The sequence below is a fragment of the Orbicella franksi genome, chromosome 4 (assembly GCF_964199315.1).
Source record: "Orbicella franksi chromosome 4, jaOrbFran1.1, whole genome shotgun sequence".
NCBI lineage: Eukaryota > Metazoa > Cnidaria > Anthozoa > Scleractinia > Merulinidae > Orbicella > Orbicella franksi.
In genome coordinates, this window is record NC_138148.1 from 13,889,730 (window position 1) to 13,916,502 (window position 26,773).

At 40.4% G+C, this 26,773-nt stretch overlaps 2 protein-coding genes across 2 annotated transcripts; both read left to right on the forward strand.

The window, feature by feature from the left end:
* Window positions 1-115: 115 nt before the first annotated feature.
* LOC145483498 (optic atrophy 3 protein homolog) lies at window positions 116-6,001 on the forward strand. The gene is made up of 2 exons (XM_081462018.1): window positions 116-259; window positions 4,099-6,001. Exons 1-2 carry the CDS (start codon window positions 118-120, stop codon window positions 4,416-4,418), a joined length of 462 nt encoding a protein of 153 aa, XP_081318144.1. The 5' UTR covers window positions 116-117; the 3' UTR covers window positions 4,419-6,001.
* A 1,093-nt stretch (window positions 6,002-7,094) lies between these two features.
* Window positions 7,095-25,857, forward strand: LOC145483482 (WD repeat-containing protein 81-like). The gene is made up of 17 exons (XM_081461987.1): window positions 7,095-7,298; window positions 8,191-8,384; window positions 10,731-10,914; window positions 11,918-13,612; window positions 13,944-14,122; window positions 14,706-16,788; window positions 17,455-17,911; window positions 18,221-18,692; window positions 19,923-19,990; window positions 20,158-20,220; window positions 21,322-21,545; window positions 22,293-22,423; window positions 22,650-22,714; window positions 23,123-23,262; window positions 23,828-23,924; window positions 24,430-24,536; window positions 25,079-25,857. Exons 1-17 carry the CDS (start codon window positions 7,182-7,184, stop codon window positions 25,205-25,207), a joined length of 6,405 nt encoding a protein of 2,134 aa, XP_081318113.1. The 5' UTR covers window positions 7,095-7,181; the 3' UTR covers window positions 25,208-25,857.
* The last annotated feature ends 916 nt before the right edge of the window (window positions 25,858-26,773 follow it).

Here is a 26,773-nt window from a genome sequence, read left to right on the forward strand (position 1 = left end):
CGCTGTAACTCTTCAGATTGCAACACGTTGCCCTGTTTGGGACTGGGATCGAAAACATCACCTGGGACATTTTCATGGCAGTGTACATGAAGCAGTAAATGTCCAAACCTTCGCGCCATGGTGGTCGGTGCATTTCCGTTGTTCAAGTTGGCAAGTTTAGCCATCAAGCAAATCTCCAAACCAATCGCTAATAGTTTAAAGACGACAGCCAAGCAAAGTGATTTCTTTAAGAAGTATGTCTGTGTTTGGTCTGGTCAAGGTACGCCAAATATTATTAGCCTCTATCAGCTTCTATCTAGTTTTGTTGCATCATATTTCATCAGCTCAGATTTAAGAGTTAAGCGTTAAACTTAATGGTATTCAGTTAAGCTCTAATCTTCATATTTCTTGGTTTAGATAGTTGCACGATTGAAATCACAGGTTTCAACCAAAACGTGTTGATTTATAATGCAATATGTGGAATAGGCGGGGACCTGGGGACGTATCCCAGGGATTAGAAAAGGGGCGGAAGGGGCGCTTTCCATTCAATCAAAAATTCCGAAATTTTCGAAACGGGGACAAGTTCCGAAAATTGTCGAATTTCCGAAAAGCCAACCATTCAATCGAAAATTCTGGAAATTTTGGGATGAAAATCAAATGGAGTGGAAATTTCCAGGAAAAAATTTTTCGAAAATTTAGGTATACCTTGGGAGGTTGTCCTCTTTTCTTGAAATCATGTAAATTTGCAATTGTCTATTCAGCGCTTGTTCTTTTGGCCGCGATAACAGGGAGTTGGACATCCCATGCAAAGATGATGGATCAATATTTTACTTCAGAATCTTGTCACTTGTCTGTCAATAAATACTAACTTCAGCTAAATTCGTCAAGAAAGTATTCAATTTCAATAAACAATATGCTGCAGTGGTGTACTAGTTTGTTTTGCATAGGCTGCCTGAGAAATGTACGAAGATTTATAATGTGTAGAACCACTGAACCACTCATTATCCCTTTGTTTGTGATGTTTTTGCTGCTGTTGTGGTTTGTATAACCTCCCTGCTATTGTGGTCTATAAAAAGTCACGATTTTGATGTATGTCAGTGTTCTGTTTGCTTCTGTTGCGATTTAAACCTCGAAGTTATTGGAAAATTCTAAGTGAATAAAAATATGGGCTTGCTGTTTTCCACTCTGGTGCAGTCAACCGGGAAAGTCTGTTCCCTTCGTCCCAGGAAATTTCTGGAAATTCACGCCAGAATTTTTGGTTGAATGGAAAGTGCCCTAAGTAATTGTATGAATGTAAGTGCATTTAAGGATTTACACTACTCAGGATATTTGAAAATTCTCTCAAATATTTTCAAATATCACCCTTGGTGTAAATCCTTAATAGCTCGAGCTTTCATACAATTACTCATTTATTATATGACTGGGAAAATTGCAAACATGCGCGCATTAATTTGCACTGCAGTGCAAATTAAAAATTAACGATAAATTGGCCTGCTCTCAGCCAATCACAATGAAGTAATTTTCTCAGTCATATAATAAATCAAGAAATTACTTAGTTGTGTGCAGTTGCTATTAAAACTTAAAGTTATTCTTAATTTTATGTGTAAAAATACACAAAATTGTCGGTTTTGTGTTGTAATCCCCTAGAGTTTCTACTAAAACAATAAGGCTACTCACCCTCATTAATGCAGAGTTCACTATTGGGATGCGCTAAGGTGCAAACTTTAATGTTTGTTTAAAGTGGTACTATGACGAAAATCCCATCTTTCCTATCTAAGCCATTTTAAAACATAAACAAGTAGTCTGTATGAGAAGAAAAACTCTGTTTAATATTTTCAAATATCTCTTTTCATTCCGGAGATATTCAAGTTTTTAAAGTATGCAAATTAGCCAAGTGATGACGTCATACACTCAACCAAATTTTCATCAAATATAATGAAGAAAGATATCTTAGCCAATTTGTATCAGAAATGTTTGATTCTTTGCAGGAAGATTCTACTAAATGTGCTCCACAATATGAGCTTATCAGTTTTGTTACCATGGCAACATACTGGGTTCCAGACCTCCCCAATATCAATGGCTTTTATGGCCACCTTTGGCATTCCATTTTGATATCTGCTAATGGTGCCTCATATGCATGATCCAGCAAGCATATGAATATGTTAGGTCAAGTTCATGGCCTTTTTAAATATTTTTTGAGCTGAAAATCCCTAAGATATTGAAATCAAGTGGGTGGGGACTGGAAAAGAGTGAGTTGCCATGGGAACAGAATTTTTTACTGCCGTAGGTGTGCTATCTGTAGAACTATTAGCCTACCAAGTTTCAGTGGTCTGTGCTGGAAATTGACCAAGATAGCTCTATTTATATACTTGATATAATATTGGGTTGAGTATATGATGTCATCAGTTATCTCATTTGCATATTTTACACATTTTTCAAACTTAAATATCTCTGGAATGAATGCAGATATTTGCAAACGGTAAACGGCGTTTTTATTCTTTCGTGCCATTCTATGTGATAAACCAAAAAAATCAAGGGGTGAAAATTTGATCACAGTACCACTTTAATTAATTAATTTCAATTAATTAATTAGTCTAGAGACAAGGAAACGGTGGGGGTGAGGGGGGGAAGGTACACGTGTACCCTACGTAAAACATGTTACATCTACCTTAGTTAGAGTAAACATTGCAAAGCTATATATTTGTTTCAAGTAACCCCTTGCTCTCCTTGTGGTACTATTCTCTTTAGAACAAAACCAATTTGCTCTAAACGCATGCGCAGATTAGTTAGTGTACGTATCTTCTATACATTAGGTGGAGGACACATTGCATATGGGATAACACAAATGTTGAGTGGTTTTCCTTATGGTAGAGCCCAACATGTAAGAGGCGTGCCTTCTAGCATCGTAACTGTTGTATATGTTTCCATGTGGTTTTTTATATGTCATGTGATGTCAGGTAGTGCCACTTGTCCCTTTTTAGCGCAAAAGTGAAGCGTATCTTTTAGAATTACCCACAGGTCAGTTTAACAAATATCATCTGCTGTTTTCAAGGTACAATAGTGTGTTTGTCAGGGTTTAAATAAAGAAGGGAAATGTGTAGCTTCTCATTAGTGGCTTATTTATTTCTTGCCTTAATTGCGTCTGTAAGAGAGACCAAAAAGTTCCTGAGTTCGTGGCTTTAATATTCTGCAAATTGTAAATTTGTGACAAAAAAAACACCAGGAAAGTGCTCAAAATGTTGCTGCAGACTCTGTGGCACCTAATGAAAGCGCAAATTAATTTAATCAGTCTTTGAGGAGACCCGCTCACTGATGCAGGATAATATCGGCCAAGTAGCACTGTTTACCTTCAATACTTCTCATTGAAATGCTTCCCAGTGGGATCAATCCTGATTGTTGTGTATTAATTTTGAATTGTTTTATTGTTAAAGGTGGCAACAGAAAAAGAAAGTGGTATTCTGTGACTGTCTGATAATTAGATTAGTTCTTGTTCATCTGTGATAAGAAAATTTGCATTTTTAGAAAAAACAATATCGTTTCTCTTCCATTTCTTTGTCAGATATTTAACTTTCTTTCATTTATCCCCCCAAAACAAGCTCATCTTCCGTGTGTTTTGGAAAAAACAAGAATTCATGTTACATACCTTTGTGAGGAAAAGAAAAGTATCAAGTTACAAAGTTGGCACAAAGAGCTAAACTGTGACGTTTGTTCAACATATTATTGATTTTAAAATGAACGAAAATCATCATAAAACACCAGAGTAAAATTTAAAAGCTGTTGTGACAAACACTAATTGTATGTAATTTTCGGACCTTGAATGAAAATACAACCTTGAAACGTGCACACTGCTGAGGGAAAAAGCCCTAGCAGACTACCAAGGTAGATACAAACCAGAAGTGAACTGAACAGGGGTGAGTACTTATGGGACTACCGTTCCAGAGCTATCAATTGCACTCTGCACTATCTGAGATTGTCTCACTAGTTTTCTACGAGTAATGGTCAACTGGGTTACACCTCTCTGCCCATCAGCTCATAGAAAACGTGAGCTTGTAGTCTAATAATTTATTGTTAAATAGATAATATTGGAAGCCTTCATGACATGTTTGAACTTCTTGGCAGGCTATCATTGGCTCGAGACAAATGTCAAGATGCGCATAATGGGGCTTTCAGGTCCAGATAAAGTGCAGCCATTAAGTGAACAAGCAGCAATTGATGTCGGTGCTGAGCTCCTAGGAGAAACACTGGTGTTTGGTGTGGCAGCTACGCTAATGTATCTAGAATATAACAGAGGAAAGAAGAAGGAGGAGATGAAAGAACAGGAGCAAAATGAAAAATTACTTGAACTGCAAAGTCAAGTCAAGGAGTTGGAACTTTTGGTAGACACTAATGCAGCTCAAGTTCGTGAGCTTACAAGACTTGTTCATAGTAAAGACAGTTAGCAAAATAATGATTAATTTATCTGAAATGACATCTTTCTTCTCATACTTTTAAATGTATGTGCCATAGGACACTTGTTTATGAAAGACTTTACAAGCCAAAACTACAACAATGCTGACTTCTGCTAAGTGAGAAATGTAGGCCTTTTTCATGTCCCCAGGTTCAATTATTATATAAAACAGATACATTCCATGTTGTAGTGTATCTGTTCAGTAATAGATCGCAGAAGATGTCAAACTGTGGTAAGAAAGTAAGTGACAGACTCCTATTCAACTATGACCTCTTGTGCCACTTTTTGATTCATATCACATTTTGATCTCATGCTCTGTGATCAATCATTGAACAGACACATGGCAACATGGAATCTGTTTGTTAAATTGCACAAATTGTCTCCCTCCCTTCCACAAATAAATGTACAAATACTGCATGGGATTGTGTGTGCAAAATGCAATTCACAGTGTACAAATTATATCTAAAGTTAATGCTTGGGTTTTCATAAAATCGTCCCTATAGATGCAGTTGCAGTTGTGCTAGCAGGGAGGGAAAATACCTTAAGTTCTCATCAAGTAAAAATTTATGTGGTTCATCCACTTTTGTTGCTGACTGGGAAATGGATGCGTCTCATGTTCTAAATCTTTCAAAATTAATGTCTCTGAGTGATTCATTAAATGTTACTTGGTTAGGATTTTCTGCATGCAAGAAACACCCTATAACAGGAATGCACAGTGGAACCTAGATATAATGAAGGGTCAAGGGACTGGAAAAATATCTTCCCTATTATGAGGTTTTGTAATACTGGGGTTCTTTTCTTTCCATATATTCTGCTATTACTGGGGCAAAGAATATTGGTTCGTTAAACTGAAGACTTTGTTAAATAGAGGTTCATTAATTCAAGGTTCCACTGTTGTTTAATTACACCAGGACCTGGATGAAATACCTGGCTTTGGCATGAATTTAACTGCTGTGAAGCCTGAACACAGAGTAGATTTTGAAGGTTTCTCCCTGTTAGCACCTGCCCATAGTGAATATATTTCCTCTTGTCTCAAATCTTAGCTACATTACAGTATAAGAGGGTTACATACAGATCTTTTGCTATATTCTGGATACTTGGGTAGAACAATTTTCTGAGAGAGCTCAACTTTACAAGAGCAGTAACTATAATTTTCTTAATTTTAATCCCATCTTCAGATGTTACTTATTGCTTAATGGCTACAGCTCTGTTTCCTATGGCCAAAGAATTACCACAGTCATCAGGCAACTTTAGCGATCTATTGAAAAATCAGTTAGTTTGAGTTTCTTTTGAGAACCCTAAAACATTCTCTGATTATTACATGTTTTTTAACCTCTGAATGGTGTGACTGAAATGGCACCAGTGTTACCATTTAGACTGTCCCCCCCAGTAACTGACTAGAAGCTATCTCATATGTATCAGAGTTAAACTCACCTGAAGAGTCAAAGCTATATTAAAAAAATTTTCCTATAAAACTGGTTCATGATTTCTGCCTTTTTGATAGTTGGATGTTACTTTTTATGGGAACTTGTTGATTATTTTATTTGATATAATTTAGGCACAGTGGTTGAGCTGGGGTCTTTCTGTTTTGTTGTTTGGCAAGACGTGAGCACTTGACTTTCTTAGTTCCTTTCTCCACTCATAACAACATATTGACATCAGCAAATCAAGGCACCTTTAACTGTGACAAAATTCTGGAGGCAACCCCTCATGATGAGTATCAGTAGCAGTTTCTCCTTATCGTTTAAGGCTATATCCTGAGTAATGAACAGCTACTAATGAGCCCTCTGGCTGTGGTGATCCATGGGCTTGGAACAGACATCAGTTTGCTTCCTGATACAGCAATATCTATTGCAGAGATCTTACCAAGTGCACAGCGACTGATACTGATTTACTTGTTCTTTTCATTTTCCTAGATTGAAGGACTGAATGTGTAGGTCATAGTCTTAATTTCAATCACATAACAAAAATTGAGTTCCTTTTTTAGGGAGGAAAAGCTGGTTTTCATGAGACAAATACTTTATACTGGTAAAAAGAGCCAGCAACATTCCCAACTGATACATGAATCCTAGACTGAGAATCAAACTGATAAGATATGAGCGCTTGTCTGGTTACTCAGCTCCCCACAACATCCTGTTAAGTCCAGAGAAAAATTAATGGCTAACCTGAATACAACATGTGTTTCACATTTCAAGTGGACATGCGCCTGTTCTGGTTCTTTTCCTCACACTCGATGACTTTTGGTAGGAGAGGGTTGGGGGAGGGGTGCGCAGAAAAACATGTCTTAAAATCGTTGAGAAAATTCTGGTGGTTTTTGTTAATTAAGCACCAGGCACAGTTAACACAGCGGAAGTACTTGGTAAATACATTTTCTGAGGTTGATCTGCGTCACGCAGTCTAGCTAAATTAGGAAAAACGTTGCGTGACTTTGTCACTGCAACCAGTGCTGTTACCGGAGGTCACTGTTTAAATCTGTTTAGAGAAGCAAAAACAGCTGTTCATTCTAACCAGAACAATATATTGGAAGCAGTAAAGGGTAGCATTCATCATGTATCAGGCATTTTTCCACTTTTGCAAATGAAGTAGTCTAAATTCGTGCTTTTCTTCTTGTCTATAAAACTTTCGCTGCGGTCTCGAACCCGGCAACTTATTTCCGTAAAAGACTGGGGCGACCTTGGTGGTAGCCATGATGAAAGTACAGATTTCGTGTTGTTTTTGTCCTCAATGCACAATGTGATAATTTATTTTCTGTTTTATGGAGAAGAAATTAAGCACAGAGGAAGCATGCAGACTGGTTGGAGAGGAACTTGGTATAGAACGATCATGTATTCGACACTGCTTGGACGAAAGTGACAGCCGTGTTTGCTGTCTGGTGAGTTTTCGTGTTTTCGTTTAGCGTGATTTGTCATGGAATGTGAAGATGAACAATAATATCTTGTGCGATTTCTCTTCCGTAAAAACAAATTTCGGTTTTTGTGTGTACTTTTGCGAAAGCCTCTGTCAGGTTAGGTAAAACCTCACACATAATTGCTATACGAGGGATTAGTTGAGGTAGGACTTAAATTATTTATTTTGAGAAACAGTCCGGCTTTTATGTTGAATGTCGATCTGTATGATATAGGTTTTACAGACGTTACCTGAACTACATATGACAGGCCCAAAATTTCTATCAGTTAAATAATTTTTGAGAGGCACGTGTATTTCTTAAAAAAATACACATTTCCTGAGTGATAACTATACTTTCAGTTTCTTCAGTGAAGTTTAAATTTCAAGGAATAGATCTTTGAATTTATTGTACAATAATTAAATATCCAGTTCCTTTTAAATAAATATAGTTTCCAGAAATTATGCAGGTGTCAATGAGTTATGGGGTGGTGGTGTGGTGGTGGAGGGGTACTTACTGATTGAGGCCATATAGGTTTTTGTGTCATCAAAGGGTATGGCTTTTGAACAAATCTAGTCTGAAATAGGCTATGGAGTTTCACCATCTTAGTCTGAAATTGAGCAAGTCTTGTACACTGGCCTGGAATGGTAACGGGAAATCGTTCCTCTTTTGGTCTGAAACAGGGTACTGATTTTTGGGTCATCTGGAAGAATGCACAGTTCTCTTCACAATGCCCAAGACAGTATCATGCTACACCTCTATCTCTTGCATTTCCCTGACAAAAAGGAGGAAGAAATGTTGTTAGTGTTTGATCAAATAAAGCAGAAGGTGCCTCATTTGTCTCATATGTCTTCTCCAAACTCAAATTTTTATTATCCAGGTCCATGAGAGCTGGCTTCAGAGGTACATAGCAGGGGTCCTATTGCAGGAGGAGCCTGAACATGTGTCACCATGGAGTGCCTATGAACATCAGCTCATTTTGCAGCCATCACACCCTGAACCAGCAGCCCCTTGGATCAGAATCAGTATCCAGATTATTAAGAAGCCAATCAGGAAGGCTCCATTAAGGAAAAGGTTAATATCATTCTGTAATCTCCTCTTCTCTTATGGGGGAGGCATGACAACCAAAATTGGTTGGTTTCTGGATTATGAATCATGATTCCCTGGCCATTTAGTCTATGTTTATTGTGAGTTAGGACAAGACACTTGATACTAACATTATGTCTCTCAGTATGGAGGAGATATTCATTCATTAATGGTAAATTGTTTGAGTAACTTTCCAAAAAAAGATGTTGGTGGCACTCTTAAGTGGAAATTCAGGTTTACTTGCAATATTAGGGAGTTTAAGTGACCACGATGGCGATGCCGAAGACAACGTCGATTAAAAAGGGACTTTATATTTTACCTACGCATCTCGAGATACTCTAAAGTCATTTACTTTGTTTATCACTGACAAAACTTTCATGAAACTGAATCTGGGACACAGCTGTAAACTTGAAATAAAAATTTAAAAAATTAGCCATCGTGGTTCACGTTCTCCAGACAATGCAGAATTTGGTCATTTTGTGTTGTTGTTTTGCCGAGGACGGTAAAGAAATGTACCAAGAATTATAATGCACGTGCAGAGCCATTGTTCTGTTCATTAAACCTTTTGTTTAGCGACATTCCCGTTGCCGTTGCCATCGTGGTTTTCTTAAACTCCCTATTGTAAGCAGTATTATACTTGGCTACAGAAGTCTCTGACAGAAATAGACTATAACTGTTAATTTCCTCCAAAAGGTGCTCTCCATTTCAAATGAAGGTGAGGTGGTCTCATGGTTAGTGGGCTCATCTCCAAATTGAGTGGTCTGGGTTCAAGCCCTGGCCGGGGACACTGTGCTGTGTTCTTGGACAAGACACTTTACTCTCACAGTGCCTCTCTCCTCTCAGGTGTATAAATGGGTGCTGGCAAATTTAATGCTGGGGGGTAACCCTGCAATGGACCAGCAGGGTTACCCCCCAGGGTTTCTACTCCCTCTTAAGAAGAAATACTCCTAGTCGCTTCATTCCAAAGAAACTGGTTAAGGTTTCTCAAGGTTTATGTGATTATCCTTCACCAGTCTTAAGGACCTTGCAGTGATTTACAGGGATAATCAAGGATCATTGTGGGATATCCTTCAAAGAATTTTTTTATATCCTGGTGAAATCCTCATCAAATTCTAGGATCCGAGCAGAGATCTTTGCAGAACATTATGATAAGATTGTTGCAAGATCCCCATCCATGAATGGCTTTGAACAGGGAGAGTCACTTGGGTAGTGGGGTGTCTTACCCAAGAACACAGCACAACAACTTGAGCTAGGGCTTGAACTTGATTGCATGATAAAGAGATCAAGGCACCTACTTCTAATTTTTATTGGTAGAATTCTAATATTATACTAATGCAAATGCTGCAATCTAATTGTCTGGGCTACTTGTATTCTATCAGCCATTACACTGCAGTGGCTGGAGGTCGTCTGTAAAATAGTGACATCTTCTTGTTATTGTGGAAGAATGGATGATTAAATTCTGGAGAAGACTTAACTGAAGGCATTCATGGTTTTGTGACTGTAAAAAAATTAAACATGTTGAAAAAACTGATGTGTGCATATACACAACAGGAAATTACAAACAACAATTCAGTCTGCATGATTTTTCTTAAGTGTAAAGTTAAATATGATGTACAGAAACAATTGGAAATGGTTAGCTGAAAAAAATTTAAGTAAGAACTGATACTAAAACAATTAGATAATTCGCTCTTGATTTCCATTTAAACAATAGTGAGTGTTTCTGTTGAGGAACTATTGCCTGATATTTGCCCCACGGAAATTTGATGTTCTTAAAAGAAATATTTGCCTGAGAAGTGAAGCTTTGAGGGCAAATATGCTAGTTTTAAGAACATCAAATTTTCAGGAGGCAACTATCAGATGGATAGTTTCGAGACATAAATACTCTATTGTCTTTATTGCTCACCACTAAATTTTCTTCTGCGCACCAGTTCAAAAATGATATTGAATTATTTTCAACTTTTTTTTAGATGAAAGCAGTGAAAGCCAAATGTAAAATTTGAAAATGAAAACAGGCAAAAATGCTCTAAATACAATTTCAATTGTTTATTTTCTATAAACCTGCTTGTTTACAGAAACATTTTCACAGACAACCACTTTAATCCATCCAGGTATTTTCCTTGGATGGGTACTGTCGGCTGATAGTGTCTTTCTGTGGATGAACACACCAATAAGAATCGGAAAAAATTTAGTGGTGAACTATGAGAGTTGATAGTTGATTAGGCCTTCAGCCTTAAACTATCACTTCATAGAAATCATCAGCTCATAATTGAGTTGTTAATAAGTTTAATTATTAATCATTAATATTATTAATCAAATTATCCTTAAAAATTTCAGCTTTCCTGATGCTTTTGAAAGAGGATTGGATGATGGAGGTAAAGGTACTGTCTTGTCATTTGCCGAGCTCATGCAGTGTGTGGGTGTCCATAATCTCCGACACAGCTGGGACAGTGCTTTGGACAGTTATCCTTGGGCTGCACACTGTGTCCTTCCAGCTCCTGTGGGGAAAACATCAGATAAGGTAACACTACCTAGAATATCCCTATCTGTTTACATTTATATCTAGACTTGGCTCAAGTCAGTTCTTAGAGTGACTATGAAACCAAATCAAAAAGTTGCCTAAAATAGTTCTGGGCTATACAATGTAGATGAGAATGTCTTGAGTATAAATGTTTTGCCTGCTCTGCCGGCTTTTCTTCCTTCTGTGATTTTTTCTTTTTTTACCCAAAATAAGGGGGACACCGTGCTCCCTGGGCCCCTCCCCTAGATCTGCCACTGGGTTCTCTCTCTCAGCAAGTCCTAGTTTTTGAGTGAAAGCATCTGTGGAAAGCTTGTAGTTCAGAAGTGGTTTTGTACATCTCTGCCATTTACTTGCATATTACTCATTCACTCACTCAGTTACTATGTGTGTTGGGTTGGTCAATGAAGCAAGCCACATTCTACGGTATGGTTTACTAACCATGATTTAAAGTCATTCCACATGACATAAAATTGTTTTCAACAACAACTGCCAAGTTCACCCATAGTATCAAGGCCCTATCAATGATACTCATGTTGTCAACCACATACAAACACCGTGTTTATAACTTCCCATAACCAAACACCTGTCAATTTTGATTGCTTAGCTTATAGAGCATGTCATTCCATAGTTGCTAACAAGATGGTAGCAAGAACACTTGCTCCAGTATGATGTATCCTTTCTCAGAGTGAAAAGCCAAACAATTCTGAGGTCTTATTGCTTAAAATAAATTCCTGCAGCACAAGAACGCAAAGCACTAAGCTTAAAGCAACTGTATTTTTAGGGTTACAGGCATTCACAAGTCCCCAGATTCATTATAAGTACTTTAGCATGCGAAGAAATAACTTTGATTTTCCGTGTCTATGTGCTTAGCCCAAAATTTGGAATTCTTCAGACACAAAATAACAGTTTGGGTGCTACTAACGAATGCAGCTACATTATTTACTTGGAAATTAATGTTCTTGTTTGATGCTTAGAATTTTATTTTAATGTGTCCTTGTTGCAGAATGTTCTTGATGAAATGCTGCTTCATGCATATGGTCTGTCTGCAAGACATCTGTTCTCAGATCCAGACAGTTCAGAGCATGGTAATTTTGGGTCATCAGCTGAACGCGATGCGTTTGACGATTTCAAAGAAGAATTCGAGGGATCGTCATTATCGCTTGTAATGAAAAAGAATGTAGTTCCATTTGTTTGCGCTCTAGAAGGACAATCGGCTTACTTTCTTGTGGAACCGTATTATCAACACAGCCTTCATAACATGGTAACGTTCAGCCCATCTGTGTTGTCAGGCTCACACATCAGGCCTTTGTTTATGATTTACGAGCTTCTTCATGCTCTTCACTGGTACCACAGCCGTGGAATTGCCCACGGTGCTTTAACCCTTCACAAGATTAAAGTCAGTAAAGGACTGTGGATTTATCTTGAGTCACCTGATTTTTTCCACACTTGCAGTTCGGACCTTTCATTATCTGGAGGTGAAGTCGGGTCGTGCGGTAAAGCTGCCACGAAGCCACAATTAGGCCTAAATGATTCACTGGCTTCTAATTACACTAGAGATGATTTGCCTAATCTTGTGGAGTTATGGGTGCATGGTAAAATTAGTAACTTTGATTACCTGATGGCTCTGAACTTCTTAGTTGGGCGTCGGCTCGGAGATCCAAATTATCATCCAGTGTTTCCATGGGTGACGGACTTCTCTGTGCGAGACGGAGGGTACAGAGACTTGAAGAAGTCCAAATTCCGCCTCAACAAGGGAGACAGGCAGCTTGATGTAACGTACAAAGCTGCGCTGTTGGACAGCCAGGAAGGCGCGCCTCCACATCACGTGTCGGACGTACTGTCTGACATTACGTATCACGTGTATCTGGCACGAAGAACTCCTAAATCAGTCCTTTGCGATCACGTGAGATCTAACTGGGTTGCCAATGAGTATCCATCCAGTATGGAGAGGTTGTACCACTGGACACCAGATGAATGCATTCCACAGTTCTTTTCTGATGCTTCTATCTTCGAGTCGGTTCATGACGACCTTCCTGATTTAGAACTACCATCATGGACGACATCTGCAGAGGAGTTCATTCAATGGCATAGATCTGTTCTGGAAAGCGACGCAGTGTCTGCTGGTCTCCATCACTGGATTGATCTGACATTTGGGTACAAACTTGCTGGTAAGGCAGCGGTGAAAGCTAAGAATGTATACCTCCATCTCATTGACAAACATCAGTCCCTCAGCAATCACGGCGTCGTGCAGCTATTCACAGAGCCTCACCCAGAGAGAGCGCAACCTCGTTTGCCACACTCGAGCACTTTGTTCCTTGGACGAGGAGACCATGAAATGGTAGATGGCAAGGTCATACGAAGCTTGGTCCGCCTTAACAGCGAGCACACGGCAGAGAAGTCTTCCGCACTGGAGGATTCTGTCATGTCTGTTGAAAGTGTCAACGAGAATGATTTTCTTCTTGGCCATCAGCCGAAAGAGAAACACAATGGAGAAGACCATAACAGCAAAGCAGCAGCAGTGCCAGGTAAAGAGGCTATCAGTGAGGAGGAGGTGTCGAGAGGCGCACAGTTTGAGGCAGTAATCGTCCCCACGAATTACAACCCGCTAGAGATGTTGGAAAGGTTTGAAGCTCTTGAAAAGTTCAAGAACCAGTTTGGCCCCAGAAGTGTAGCAGGTGGAAGCAATGAAGAAGGACAGGTTAGACTAGTACACACTCTACAATATCTTTGAGCTGGCAACAATCTTAGCAAGTGTAAATAGTAGAAATCTTTTAGGAAGCAGTTTCTGTTTTCGTCAGACTCGTCATATTCTCTTTACTGATTTAGATACGTTTCTTTCAATGGTAGCGATGAGAATCAGGATGTACATCCATTGACGGTCTTCTTTATCTCATCACCTGTATCCTTAAAAACGATACGAAGAAATGTTGTTTAGATCACTCTTGAATTTTCGTGGCCACCGTCAAAGAGCGTAGAAGACATGTTAGAGATTCCTATTTTTCATGTCACTGTTTTTTTTCCTGTAACAGCCTGCAGAGAAGAACAATTTTGGTAAACTGGTTCAAGCTGACATGATTAGCCTCGGATGTGCGATAGTGGAGATGTGTATGCCTGGCAAAGTACAGCTATCAACGTGTGGTCTGACAGGAAAACAGAGGGAAACAGCCATTGTGAAACTTTGTGAAACAAACAGCAAACTTCTTCCCAGGTTTGTGAATCGAGCCGAAAACATTTTGTCACTAAAGCTAATTGCGACTGAGGATGCCGCGATATTTTACAACAGGATCGCCTTTGTTGTCATGTGGGCGTTCACACTGGTCGAACGCAAAAGTCTAACCTCGCTGCTTGTGATTTTTGAAGGTTTGGAAGAGCTCAACTAACAAAATCGATGAGAGGGTTCTAAGAAAACTTTTATACAAGAGCAGTGGCAAACCAAGTTATAAGCTGATAACTAGACGAACGATAGTCATTTAGTGAAATACTCTGTGCATAAACTTAACTTTTCAGGATTTTCTTAACCTTAAGTTAAAATTACGATATTTAGAGAGGAAGTCACATCAGCCTTGGCTGGTTTTCATGTTGGTCCTCTATACTCTGGAGTGCATGTCAATTCAAAACGTCCGCTTGTCAAATACTGACGCAGAACATAGTTTACCCTAAGTATTGTCGAGTTGATAATCTAGGTTTTTTCTTTTAAAAAGCGTTTTTATTTATTTTCCGTTTTATAAGTACTGACCAGAGTCAGTGTCAGATTTCAAACATGCCATCGACCTTGTTGTTGTCTTTATTAGGTTTGCTCGAGCTGCTGTTCACGCTCTTTTCAAAGGCGTTTGTTCTTCCGCTGAAGGTGACACAGGTTCCCATGATGGATGGCTACCTCCTCTGACAGCTGATCTGCTGCTGCAGCCTCATCTAGGCTTGTTCCCTTTTCCTTCATACTTCAGCGCTTTGCACGAGTTCCTGGCAGCTTTCTACCACTCCGTGAGAAAAGCAGATGGCAACGCTCAAAAATCGAAACCACAGGACAGTTTGACATTTCTGAGAAATGAAGTTGGTTACACTGTGGAGCAAGTGGACATAGCCGCGTCGTTTCTTCCTGATTTGCTTCCTATTGTAGATGATGAAGGCATCAAGCTACTTCTGTACCACTTGGAGCCGTTATTTACTTGTTTAGAGACGCGCCTCCACGCTTGTACGCAGCTGTTTGACATGCTAGCGCAAGCACTTGGCCCAAAGAACACAGTGAAGACATTCTTGAAATGCCTGCTTAGCCTGTTCGACTCTTACGCCCTGGAAATGTACGAGGCTATCACGAAACAGACGTTTCTGTCTCAGATCATAGTTCGCTTTGGACTGGACGGATTTCTGAAACATTTTATCACCTTCGTTGTTGATGCTGTGGCATTCAAGGCCAAAATGGAGTCAAAAGCTGGGAGGGGGGATGGACTATCCATCCTCAGTGGAGAGGGAGTTACCTCAGAGATTCCTGTTCCAGAAACGGAGTACAATGCAAAAGATGTTACACTGGACATGGACGATCTGGATTTGCCAGGCAACTTCCTGAGAGAAGGATCCGAAGATCGAGACGTTCAAATTGGATTAATGAATATCGAAGATCTTGACACCCAAGGAGAATTCGCAGTGACCCGCCAAAATCTGGATCAAGTTGGAGATGACGAGATTGTCGAGCAAGTGACGCTCTTACCCAGAGGCATTATAGACGAGGAAGGGGATGGACGATTGTTCCAGGGACACATTTCAGATGGTGATGAAGATGATGTTCCTGTCGCTGATGAAATTGATGACGGAAGGCGGTCAAGCAAGGTTGCCGGCATGGACAACATCCGTGATGTAGTTACTCAACAACAAGGTGTTGGTGATACATCGCTTGACGGGGAAGACTGTTCTACTTCGACCACTGCTGGTGTAGGCAGTGGCGACGCCGACAATAATGACACTGTTGACGTTGACGACCAAGAGTTTCAGTCAGGGAATGATCCCGCATCAGGTTCAATTCAGGAGAAACAAACGCCTGTAGAGTTTGAAGGCGACGATGGCAATGTTGTAGCAACGCACGTGCTGCCTAGCGAACAGGGAGATCTTGATGTGAGAAATGGAGACGTAGAATTGCAAGAGTTCGATGCATCAAGCGCGAAGGAAAACGACACCTTTGAATCGTTAACAGAGAAGACAGGATACGACATTGGAGTGAACATGTTGGCAAGAAATGTGATACGGCAAGAAAAGCCGAAAGACGAAGAAGAAGTGAGGGGTGAATTCAACGAGGAAGATGGTCAGGACGAAAATCCAGACGAGCTCACTGAAGATGATAATGAGGAAATTGAAGAAGCAGAGGGCAGTGGAGAAGACGGCCTTGAACAGATACGCTTACCGGTCGAGGAGAATCTGGCCTTTGAAGAAGACGGGGAAGATTATTCTGGCGACGATGATCCACAAAGCAATGTGATTTTAGATCCAGAAGACGAAGAGGTTACAAAGGACCAACCGTCCGCCTATCAAATAAAAACATTCTATAATTCCCATAAATCTAAAATTATTCAGCAGGAAAATAAGGCCCAAAAACAACACGACGAGCTGACACCTGGAACCATATCAGGCATCGCAGCGGAGAGCATCGTGTGGCTGGCCCCTCGTCTGGGACCTGTCCTCACATCCAAGTACATTGCCAGTCAGTTGTTGACCATGTTACCGCACTGCTACATGGGATACGTGGGGTCGAATGACGATGATGATGATGCCAAAACGGTCAACGATAGGAATGCCAAGTGGTTATTGTACTGTTTGAGTAATTTCTGTACGCTTTATGGAGAAGCATTCATGTTGAATCAATACCTGCCTTATATCAATAAAATGGTGAGTCGCTAAATACTTGAAGGTGAAGAATCGTTTCGTATGATGATCGCTATAGTTAGTACCTAATGGTATCATTAGGGAGTGCCTGCAAGCCACGACGAGAGATCGTTCGGTCGATACGGCAAGGCCGAGGTTTGAGATTTTCCAGTGAAGACCTCACTCGCGGTTAATAAGTAGTTAGTGATGGTATCATTAGGGCGTGCCCGCAAGCCACGACGAGGACGGCAACAACAAAACAGAGACGCGAAAACAATATCTGTGCACGAACGCTATGATATCCTGGTATATTATCTTGGTGCAGTCGTCCTGTGCCAAAAAAACAATGTGAAATTACCAAATTGTATGCGTGCTTCATCCACGACTGGGAACTATCTATATTCTAATTGGAACTGCACGATATCCCTGTATTTTTAAACTAACTGAATAGATCAGCAGCTCTCTCGCCGTCGCCATCGTGATGAGATTTGTGACAGCATGCTACAGCGCATCTCTGTTTTGCTTGGTTCCAAAGATTTAGTTCGTTACATCCGGTTTTCGTTGTAGCCGTTCTTCGTTATTCCCGTAATTTAGATTTAACAGTCATCGATTAAGAGATTGATAATTCAAAGCCTTGGTTATGAGACACAGATTTTGTTCGTCAACATATATTTTTTTAAATCTCTTTAGATCAGAGGAGTACAAACCAAGGTGACACAAAGAGGAGAAGCTGCCCTTGCCGGGGTCCTGTCGCTTCTTAAGTACTGCATTCCTTATCTATCTCGCGACACTCTGTCCAGCTACACTGAATCTCAGCTCATGACTGGTGTCTTTCAGCCAGTCATCCGTATCCTGTCATCCTACACCCTGACATTCCCAGGCGGTGTAACAGCACGCCAGGCAATCTGTCGGAGCTACATAGATGTTCTAACAGTAGTGTGTTTAAAACTTGAAAGGGAGCTCGCCCGAGAGAACATGACCGCTCCTTTGCAGCAATTTTTCTCGTGTTTTGAGCTGGAGCGCATGAGAACGATTACGATGAATCAGATTGAAGGGAAATCGTTGCCTGTGGAGCGCAAAGCAGCCTTTGGTGATAGAGAGGAATTCAAAGGAGCTACAGAGGGGAGGGATGAGATGGACACGTCAGGTGAGTGTATATAGCGTGATTTGTTAGTATGAATGGTAACCGCTGACCTCTTCATTGCAGATAAGGTTCCTGATTCTTGCAAGTAATGGGAAGAGAAAAGAATGTGTGTCTGAGCCAAATCAGAAGGGGGAAAAAGTACCATCCGTCATCTGAGGAAGAGAGTTACAGCTAGTGAAAATGAAATCAAATCACACTCTGAAAAAGCAGATGAACCACAAAAACATGGGAATTCCTCACTTCTTTCAATTTTGTTTCAGAATACATTGCTGACCGCACTAAACTTGCATTTATAATATTTTCCTTTTTTAGGCGTGGAGGAAAACGACGGCGCTAACGAGACTCAAGATGACTTGTACAACACACCGGTTTATGAGGAATTATGCCAGACATTCTCTGCTGCGATAGCTCATCACGCTTTTGTTCCCCTGTGCGGCATCATGGGAAGCAAATACATGGAGAGCTCGCTGCATAATCACGACCTCATCTGGAACTTGTGCTGCAGTCATGATGTCCAGCTGTCTCACCCCACTTGTGAAGATACCAGGGCATCCGAGGACGAGGAGGAAGGAGAGGAGAATGGTAACCACATGGCTGGTGTTGAAGTATCTGAAGTGGACTCTTCTCCTGCGGTTGGCTCACGTGGTTTGGATAACACTGCTGATGAACGAATACAGGAAAAGAAAGGAGGCAAAGAAGGAGGAAAGATCAGGAAAAAGCCTAAGCCACCCATGTGGTTTATAGGCAGAAGACTTTCCAAAGCAAAGGACGTGCCAACTAACTTGTAAGTTCTGTTAAAAGAGAAAATGCCACAGATAATTGCAAGATGTGTCATATCTGCTGGTTAGATTGATTTTCATTTGCGTGTCGAATACTGGTTGGTTTTGCACTTACTACGTTACGCGATTGGCTTTTTTCATCCAATCAGAAGTAAAACCAAAACCAATCGTACCTCGCTCGCACGCGTTTTCCCGCGCTTTGCGTCAGCTACATGTAATTCCTTTGAGTTTGATTGGCTCGCTGTATTGTCTGTCCTTTGTGATTGGTTAGATTGGTTTTGGTTTTACGACACTCAAATGAAAATCGTTCGGAGTTTACTGTTAATGGGGTTTACTATTAATAGAAAACCAGAACTGGGAAAGTAATTTTTTAACGACAAAACAAAACGGTCATAAACCTCCAAAAGTTAGGTTTCAAAAAACCAAAAATTTTCCTTTCAAGGGTAGCATTCACACAATCTTGTCTTGTCAGGAAACAGAAATCCACGAAAGAACTATTCAGATTCGTGGCTTCTTACTGTAATCTATTACTTAAGTTTCAAATGCGTGTCTTCTAACGCTGTTATAATTGAATGTAGGAACTGATTTTTGGGACATAAACCTGATGATCTCTTGCCGCATTTTTTAAACTGAGCATACTTTTAAAAAAACTGATACAGGTGCGCTAATTTGTAACTAATTAGCCACAGCGTAATCTCTCCTTCACCTTGCTTCATTCACTAATTAGATTACAGAACCCGAAGATTTGTACTTATGAACGCTGGAGTACACCGGGTCTTCCCAATGTACTTTATGTGCAGTCAAGGTCGGAAAAAACGTTAAAGATGTTTTCTTAGCTTAATAATCATTTCTTGCTATACATGTAACCTATCACTGTAATTTTAAACCAATTTCGTTAGACCCACCCAAGGTCCGTTTGCCTTTCGATATCGTAAACCATTTGATCTCTAGTAGTTTTGCCGTCGTGTGACTGAACTCCTGTAACCTGGATCTCAGCCATAAAGGAATTTCTTCTTTCTGGCGAGTACCTTCAGTTTAAGAAGCTAGTTAGCCTTACCCTGCAAGATTCCCTTTTCTTTGTACTCGGTGAGAGACGAGCTGAAAGATAAGGGAATCTCTGTCTGCAAACGTCGTAGAATACTTTACAGTCCTCTAGCTTGCTGCGCCGACCTAGTTTTCCAGTTCAGCTTCTTTGCCCGGTGTCAAATCATTTGGAATTCTTATTCTTTTGACAGGCCCTCGTCTTCCTCCTCGGACCAATATCTCCGTGGTAGCTGGCTTACTCACTGGGAAAACCAACTCAGTACGTATAAGTATTCGTAATTTAAACGTAAGCGCGCGCTTAAATTGGTTGATATCACATGCTTGGGCGAGTTTAGAAGAATGAGAAAGATTGTGTGAACCCGATGCGCATACGAAAATATGTTCACATTTCAAAATTTTACACCAATGCTACTTTGTTTAATTTAGGTGTCAAGGGCAAGGTAGGAAACAAGTTCAGTCTTCAACAAGTCAAACTGCAGACATTTACTGGTAAGTTTCCCGTGAATAGCTGCTTATCGTCTTGAACAAGTCATGTCATATTACAACTGAAAGTGACCCTTTACATTTAATTGAAGAAGTACCCCAAGAAAATCCATAAAATAATTGTACACGGGAGTCGAACTCATGTTTTTGTTTTGTTCTTTTTCTCGGCAGCAGATTGCAGAGATCCCTTTTATTGAGATCGTTTTCCCACTGTTTATTATTTGTTGTAATTGTATATGACCACATTGTTGTATTTTTCCGTCCTCTCCCGTTTTTATTCCCTCAAGTCCCGTCCACACCATGCTAAAAGGATTTGGAAACGCAACTTTATTTCTACGGTTAGGCCTACCATATGGGAGGCGCGGTGGCCTCATGGTTAGTGCGCTCGTCTCCGGATCGAGCGGTCCGGGTTCGAGCCCTGGCCGAGGACATTGTGTTGTGTTCTTGGGCAAGACACTTTACTCTCACAGTGCCTCTCTCCACCCAGGTGTATAAATGGGTACCGGCGAACTTAATGCTGGGGGTAACCCTGGGATGGATTAGCATCCCATCCAGGGGGAAGTAAAAATACTCCCAGTCGTTTCATGCTACAGAAACCGGGATAAGCTCCGGCCTGATGGGCCACTTGGCTCGCATGCAGACTTTACCTTACCTTAGGCCTACCATCCACGCTAATCCGTTACGAAAACGGAGCTCTTCGAAAGCGCTGTTCAAACCCGAGGAATTTGAAAACGCCGGCTTTGCGGTTTAGTGTGCGAACAAAAACGGGGCTTTTCGAAAACGATGACATCGCGATAATAATATGATTTCTCTGGCCGAGTTTACCTTAAATACAAATCCTAAATGACCGGTTTCTGTTGCGTTTTCAAATTCCTCCGACGTAGTGTGAACGAAAACATTTGATGTGTTCTCGGAGTGAAATCTCCGTCTTCAAATTCCTCTGGTGTGTTGTGGACAGGCCTTGCACCATTCTGAAAATGCAGACGAAGGCGCTAATTTATATCAAATTTTGCCCAATATTGATAGCCGTTTTGTTGGAGTATAAACTATATCCACACCATTGAGCATGGGTTCAGGTTAACACTCGCATAATTTGTTGTTGTGCAGGTCACAGTGGTCCAGTCCGTTCAGTGTATGTACAGGACAGTGAACACTGTTTCCTGTCAGCCAGCAAAGACAAAACTGTCAAGTTGTGGTCACTAAGCAACCATGGTGATGGCACCGCTCAGTCGGCAAGCTCGTGGACATATTACCGTCATACGCGACCCGTGTTCCACGTGGGTATGGTGGAGTCCGTGCGGCAAAGCGTGTCATGTGACGGCAGCCTTCATGTATGTTATCATTATGTGTCGTCATGGCGCAGTTATTTATGTAAATCCATAGATCGGTTAAGGTAGAAACTCTTTAAACCCGATATATCTCAGCTTGTCGCAGAGGGTGGACGGTGTGTGTGTGTGAGAGAGAAGATCATATGTCATATACCTAAACATTTTTCGTCGAGAAATAGAAAGCATGTACCGTGTTTCTGTCGAGTTTTAGCATAAATCTACTCGCGTTCCATCACGAATGGCGTTCTCTGTTTGGCTAGGCTACTCACTATCTATTGCGCTGTAGATTGTGAGTAACCTAGCAGTGAGCGCTTGTTAACAAATTGGCGGCCGCTTCTTGGCGTTTTCGAAGTGTCTGTGAAGAGAATTTAGATAAAGTTTTGAACGACTAGTAGATTTATACTAAAACAATTACATTATTCGCTCTCAATTTCTATGCGTGATAGTTGACGAGGGCTGCGTCCTCGTCAGCTATCACGCAATAGAAATCTCGAGCTCATAATCTAATTGTTTAGTAGAAACACGATTTGAAGCCAATCAGCGCGCGGTTTTTCTTTGGGCTATTTTCTAATGTCTTTTGTTTCTTATCTCTTTCACAGCTGCCTTTTTTTTTTCTTATTCTTCACCTTCTGTCCCTCCTCTGCCCTTATCAACCAGTTTAATAGTAATTAACTTCACTTGCCGCGCTTAAGTCTTTCTTTGAACAGTATCATCGCCGTTCACCTCATTCAAGATCAATTCTTGTTTCAGTTATGGGACGCAGTCTCTGGTCGTTGTCTCGGAGTCTTTGACCAGGCAAGGAACAACCCCATAGCTGCTATGGCAACACTACCAGCGCCGAGTCAATGCGTGGTGGCAGCCATGGCTGAAGGAACTGCCAGGTAAGGATAAGAGAAAAGTACGGAATGGAGGTGACCTGAGACCCGTTTCTCGAAGGTTCCGAAACGTTTTCGCACACGGAAAGCCACAGCTGGCGATGTGACTTGTAATCAGTTATCTCTTAAACACGCTTTAAATTTCCTGGTCTGTTACCTGGTTGTGGTTTGATTCAAAATGTTTAGATTTGTTGAGATTCGGTTCTTCTCATTTCTTAATTTGTCATGCCAGATTCCTTGACGTTCGTCAGCATAGTTTTGTTATGGAGTGGAAAGTTACGACCAGTAGTGTACCAGGTATGTTATTTAGTGTCACTCTCTTCTATTATGATCTCATAGAAATACTTGAGATTGCATAAGTATTTCGCTCTAAAATTGAGTAATTTGTTGCTAGATAAGCCTAGGCAACACAACATTTCACGTTGAAGAACTCGTTTGAAGTTAAGTGACCAACATTAATCAAAATGGAATTTACATTTGTTTACTTCTCAGGCACTTTTTGGGATGCTAAAATTTGTGAGGAGATTGCGTGACTCACATAACGGTGTTTTTTGAGGAAGTCTTGCGTGTCTTCAGCTTTAATAATCTGACTTGTTCCTAACTGGGGGATCCCCGAACAGACAGGAAGATTATCTTCAAATCTTTGCCACTTTTACGTCTACAAATGTATTTAAAACACTTTATTTTCTCTGCTTGACTTCTCAGGCACAGTGCGTGACGTTTGTTGTAGTCCTGATGGACGATGGATCGCTTTTGGTTTCTCAACCGGCCTTGCTTCTGTGCTGGATATTCGGGGTGGACTGCTTCGTAGTCAGAGGCGGGCTCATACAGGCGACATCTTTCAGGTATAACAAGTCTAACAGGTGATGCTGTGTCCTTTCCTGTTCTAAGGTCCTTCCCTATGACCGCAATCCTATTTTAGCTCTTTTCCTTTCTACTTAGCTTTCCTCCCCTTTCTAAGATGTGAGCCAGATTATTTTCTGCATAGGAAAACGATTAATTGGAAGATATTGTGTTTGTTTTAAGATCTTTTAAAGCTATTCGATAAAATTTTGTTGAAAACTGTCCTTGAAATGAACATCCACTACACTTATTTTCATACATGTTAGCTGAATTTTGATTTGATTAAGCTTCTCTCCACCAAAAAGGCGTTAAAAGCTTGCTCATTACGGTTACCGCCCTCGAGAAATCACAAGAGACTTTGCTCGCGGGCTCGAGTTTGTTCACAGCCTCTTGATAGCTCCATTTTTGTTCTGGTTCCACTCAGTTTTCACAGAAATGATCTCATTTCATGACAAAATGCTGCTAACTCTAGAAATGTTATCGGTAGACCTCGTAGATTCTCAGGCTGGTCAGTTAATCAAAAAAGCTCAGAAAATCTATGGTACATATTGAGCTTTTTTCTTGCAGGTCAAAGCCTTTTCAAGCACGTCTTTTATAACATCTTCTGTTGATTCGGGATTGTCGTTGTGGAAAGATGACGGGGTACGCCTGAAGGCAGTTAAAGGTAAACACTTAGTGAGCCTTAACACTGATGTAGAGATCGTAATCTTCAAACAAAGACATCATCCTTTGTTCATCTTGCGCTCGAGCATTTTTTGCCTTTTTAGACACTTTAAATACTCTCACAAGTTCCTCTCTCCACCAACGCGTTAAAAGGGATAGTAACTACCACCACCATCTACGGGAATATTCAGCAGTAACTAAGTAATTGCAAAAATACAGCCTGGAAAAAAATACAGGCTTAAACGGGATTCAAACCCAATCCTCTGTGATACTGATGCAGTGCTCTACCATCTGGAAGCTGGGCACGTTGCGAGTTGGTAATAAACCCCTATATGATAATGAGACGCAATGAAATCATATTTCCATGAAATAGACATTTCAGTGAATTCATTTCAAGTGAAAGAGGTGTGCATCGGTGTATTGAGGGAAGTCGGTAGTGACCCATTGAATTAATGAGCTGTCTTGGGGTGGGATTACAAGTGGTATAATTGCTTGTTATTTGGCAGGTCCTAACGACCCTCTCCCCTCCCTACTGGTGTGGCGTGACCAGGTGATCTCCGCCAGTATCAGCGGCAGGATTGGTGTTCACAACTTACAAGAGGATCTATCGGAGGTGAGTTTGTAAGTTATTTTTTATAGCAGAGCTTGGCCCTTCTTGTCAACCTTAACAGCCACTACTCGCGTACTGATCTCTCTCCCGGGACGTCTGATCGGTGACAATGGGAAATGTCACGTTTAGGTTGTCACACAACGCTATTGACTTTGTGTATTACGCAATGATGAAAACGTTGTGTGACGTCACAAGTAACGGTTGCGATCAAGAGTACCATTCTTGTGTCTTATTGGGCAGTTCCGTTTGGAGCACTCGAATGCTTAGTATACATAGATTGTTATTCATTTCGGCGTTCAGGCCATTTGCGAGTTGCCTTTTGTCCCCTGAGGGGGACCATGGAGGTGTTCTTCATACCTTTTAGGGGTTAAAAAACGGTTTTGTTTACCTCATGGGTGTTCAGCCTCAAAAGGTCCACAGCGGTAGTTTTCGCGGTACTTTTAAGGCATTGACTGCCAAAAACATACGACAGGAGATATTTGACAATCAACTAATTTATAGTTCTGTCTCAGCTTACACAGCTTATTGTTTTGCTTCTCACACAGGATCCTTACGTTAGTTACAAGTTGAGCAGTGACGTATTCCGCGGTGGTATCACGTGTCTCGGTTACCTGCCACTCAATCGACTGCTTTTGATTGGTAGCGACACAGGCAACATTGTTCTCTGTTCCTAAGCAACGGTTGCCTCGGCAACAAAACCTTTTTTGTGATATACAGATTTGATTCTTTCGTACAACTGTTTCTTAAAAAGAAAGTTAATCAGAAATATAGACACATAGCAAATGAAATTAATTTTCACACCATCTGTACGCGCTATACTTCATGGAAAATTTATTAACTAAGCAAAAATCAAACAGCATCACAAATTTTTACATTGGTTTTCCACTATCGTTAAAATAAACTTGTATACTCATTCTTAAGATATGAATTTGCTTTCCTCGTGCAGTTATTTCCAAACAAAGAAACTTCTCGAGAAATAAAAAGTTATCCATATCGACTGGAGCAAGTCAATTCTAAATTGTGGAAGGTTTTTTTCTGTTTGAATATATTTTTTTTCGTTTAGATTACATCAAACATATGTGTTTGTGAAAGTCCAAGTACGGGGTCGTGCTGGATTTTACTTATCTCGTTTTGTGACGTTTGATGCCTGACCCCTGAAAGGATATTTCAAGAGTAGACTATGCAGTATAGTAAGTCATTCATTTTAATAAAATGTCTGCTCCATTTTCAAGGGAAGTATCTTGAAGTGAACGTACTTAAACATCTATTCTTTTCTTTGTACAAAGATAAAATGTATTCACCGAATGAAATGTTTTTTTTATTTTAAGACCTGTAAGAAAAATCAATGGATCAATCGGAAAAAGAAAGACGAATGTAATATAAATTTACAAAATTGAAGTTTATAGAGCATTGTAATAAAATAACTCAAAGCAATATTAAACGGTACGTATAATTTTATGAAAGATGTGTTTTTAGTTTTTAGTACAATTTTCTTCATTATGCACCAAGAAGAAGAGGTCTGGGTCGAGAATGTATCGCTAGCCTTTTGAAGGAGACTAATGGGAGGTGCGTACATGAATACGTTGTTAGTAACCACCAACAGTAGGGCTCGTCTCTTATGCATACCAGAAATCGATCTCTGAAAAGCTAAATGTTGCTGGCCAACAAGCTGGCACAAGCCATACCATTATTCAGACCAAATGATCGAAATCTTTACCCCGATTCAGACCACAACGATTCAAAAATCATATCCTTTGGCGCTACACATACTTTATTTAGCTTATATTCACCCTCTCCTCAGCCGGATCTCCTGCTTTGCGGTCGATTTTTGACGTCAGACAGATGAAATCTACTATATACTCGGTTTGTGAAGAAAAAGCGATCTTAGTAAACCCTGTACGTAGAAGGATTTCACAGCCGCTGCGTGCCTGAACAACTGAAATTATTCTGATACTTTGGCTGTTACTGCTATGGAAACACCTTGCTAGTGACACCGGATTTCAGTCATACTTGGGTTTTTAGAGTTTTTAAATTTTCATAGCCTCCTGAAATCTCGGCCTAAAATAGCTGGATTGCTAATAGCAGGAAGGTAATCAATCAATAAACAAGAAAATGATTAATAACAAAAGAACGTCTCGTGAACAATTGCACTATATTGCTAGTTCTATGGTAATGCAAAATTGATCATTTCTTAGCTACTTCGTCTTGCATCATGGTTTCTCTATATAAGTTTTAGTATC

Excerpts from the sequence above, each read along its gene's own strand:
- LOC145483482 (XM_081461987.1), top strand. The coding sequence starts at position 7,182 with ATGGAGAAGAAATTAAGCACAGAGGAAGCATGCAGACTGGTTGGAGAG. Across the intron at positions 8,385-10,730 it reads AAGGCTCCATTAAGGAAAAG|CTTTCCTGATGCTTTTGAAA; the intron begins GTTAATATCATT and ends TAAAAATTTCAG. Across the intron at positions 16,789-17,454 it reads TGCCTTATATCAATAAAATG|ATCAGAGGAGTACAAACCAA; the intron begins GTGAGTCGCTAA and ends AAATCTCTTTAG.
- LOC145483498 (XM_081462018.1), top strand. The coding sequence starts at position 118 with ATGGTGGTCGGTGCATTTCCGTTGTTCAAGTTGGCAAGTTTAGCCATC. Across the intron at positions 260-4,098 it reads CTGTGTTTGGTCTGGTCAAG|GCTATCATTGGCTCGAGACA; the intron begins GTACGCCAAATA and ends ACTTCTTGGCAG.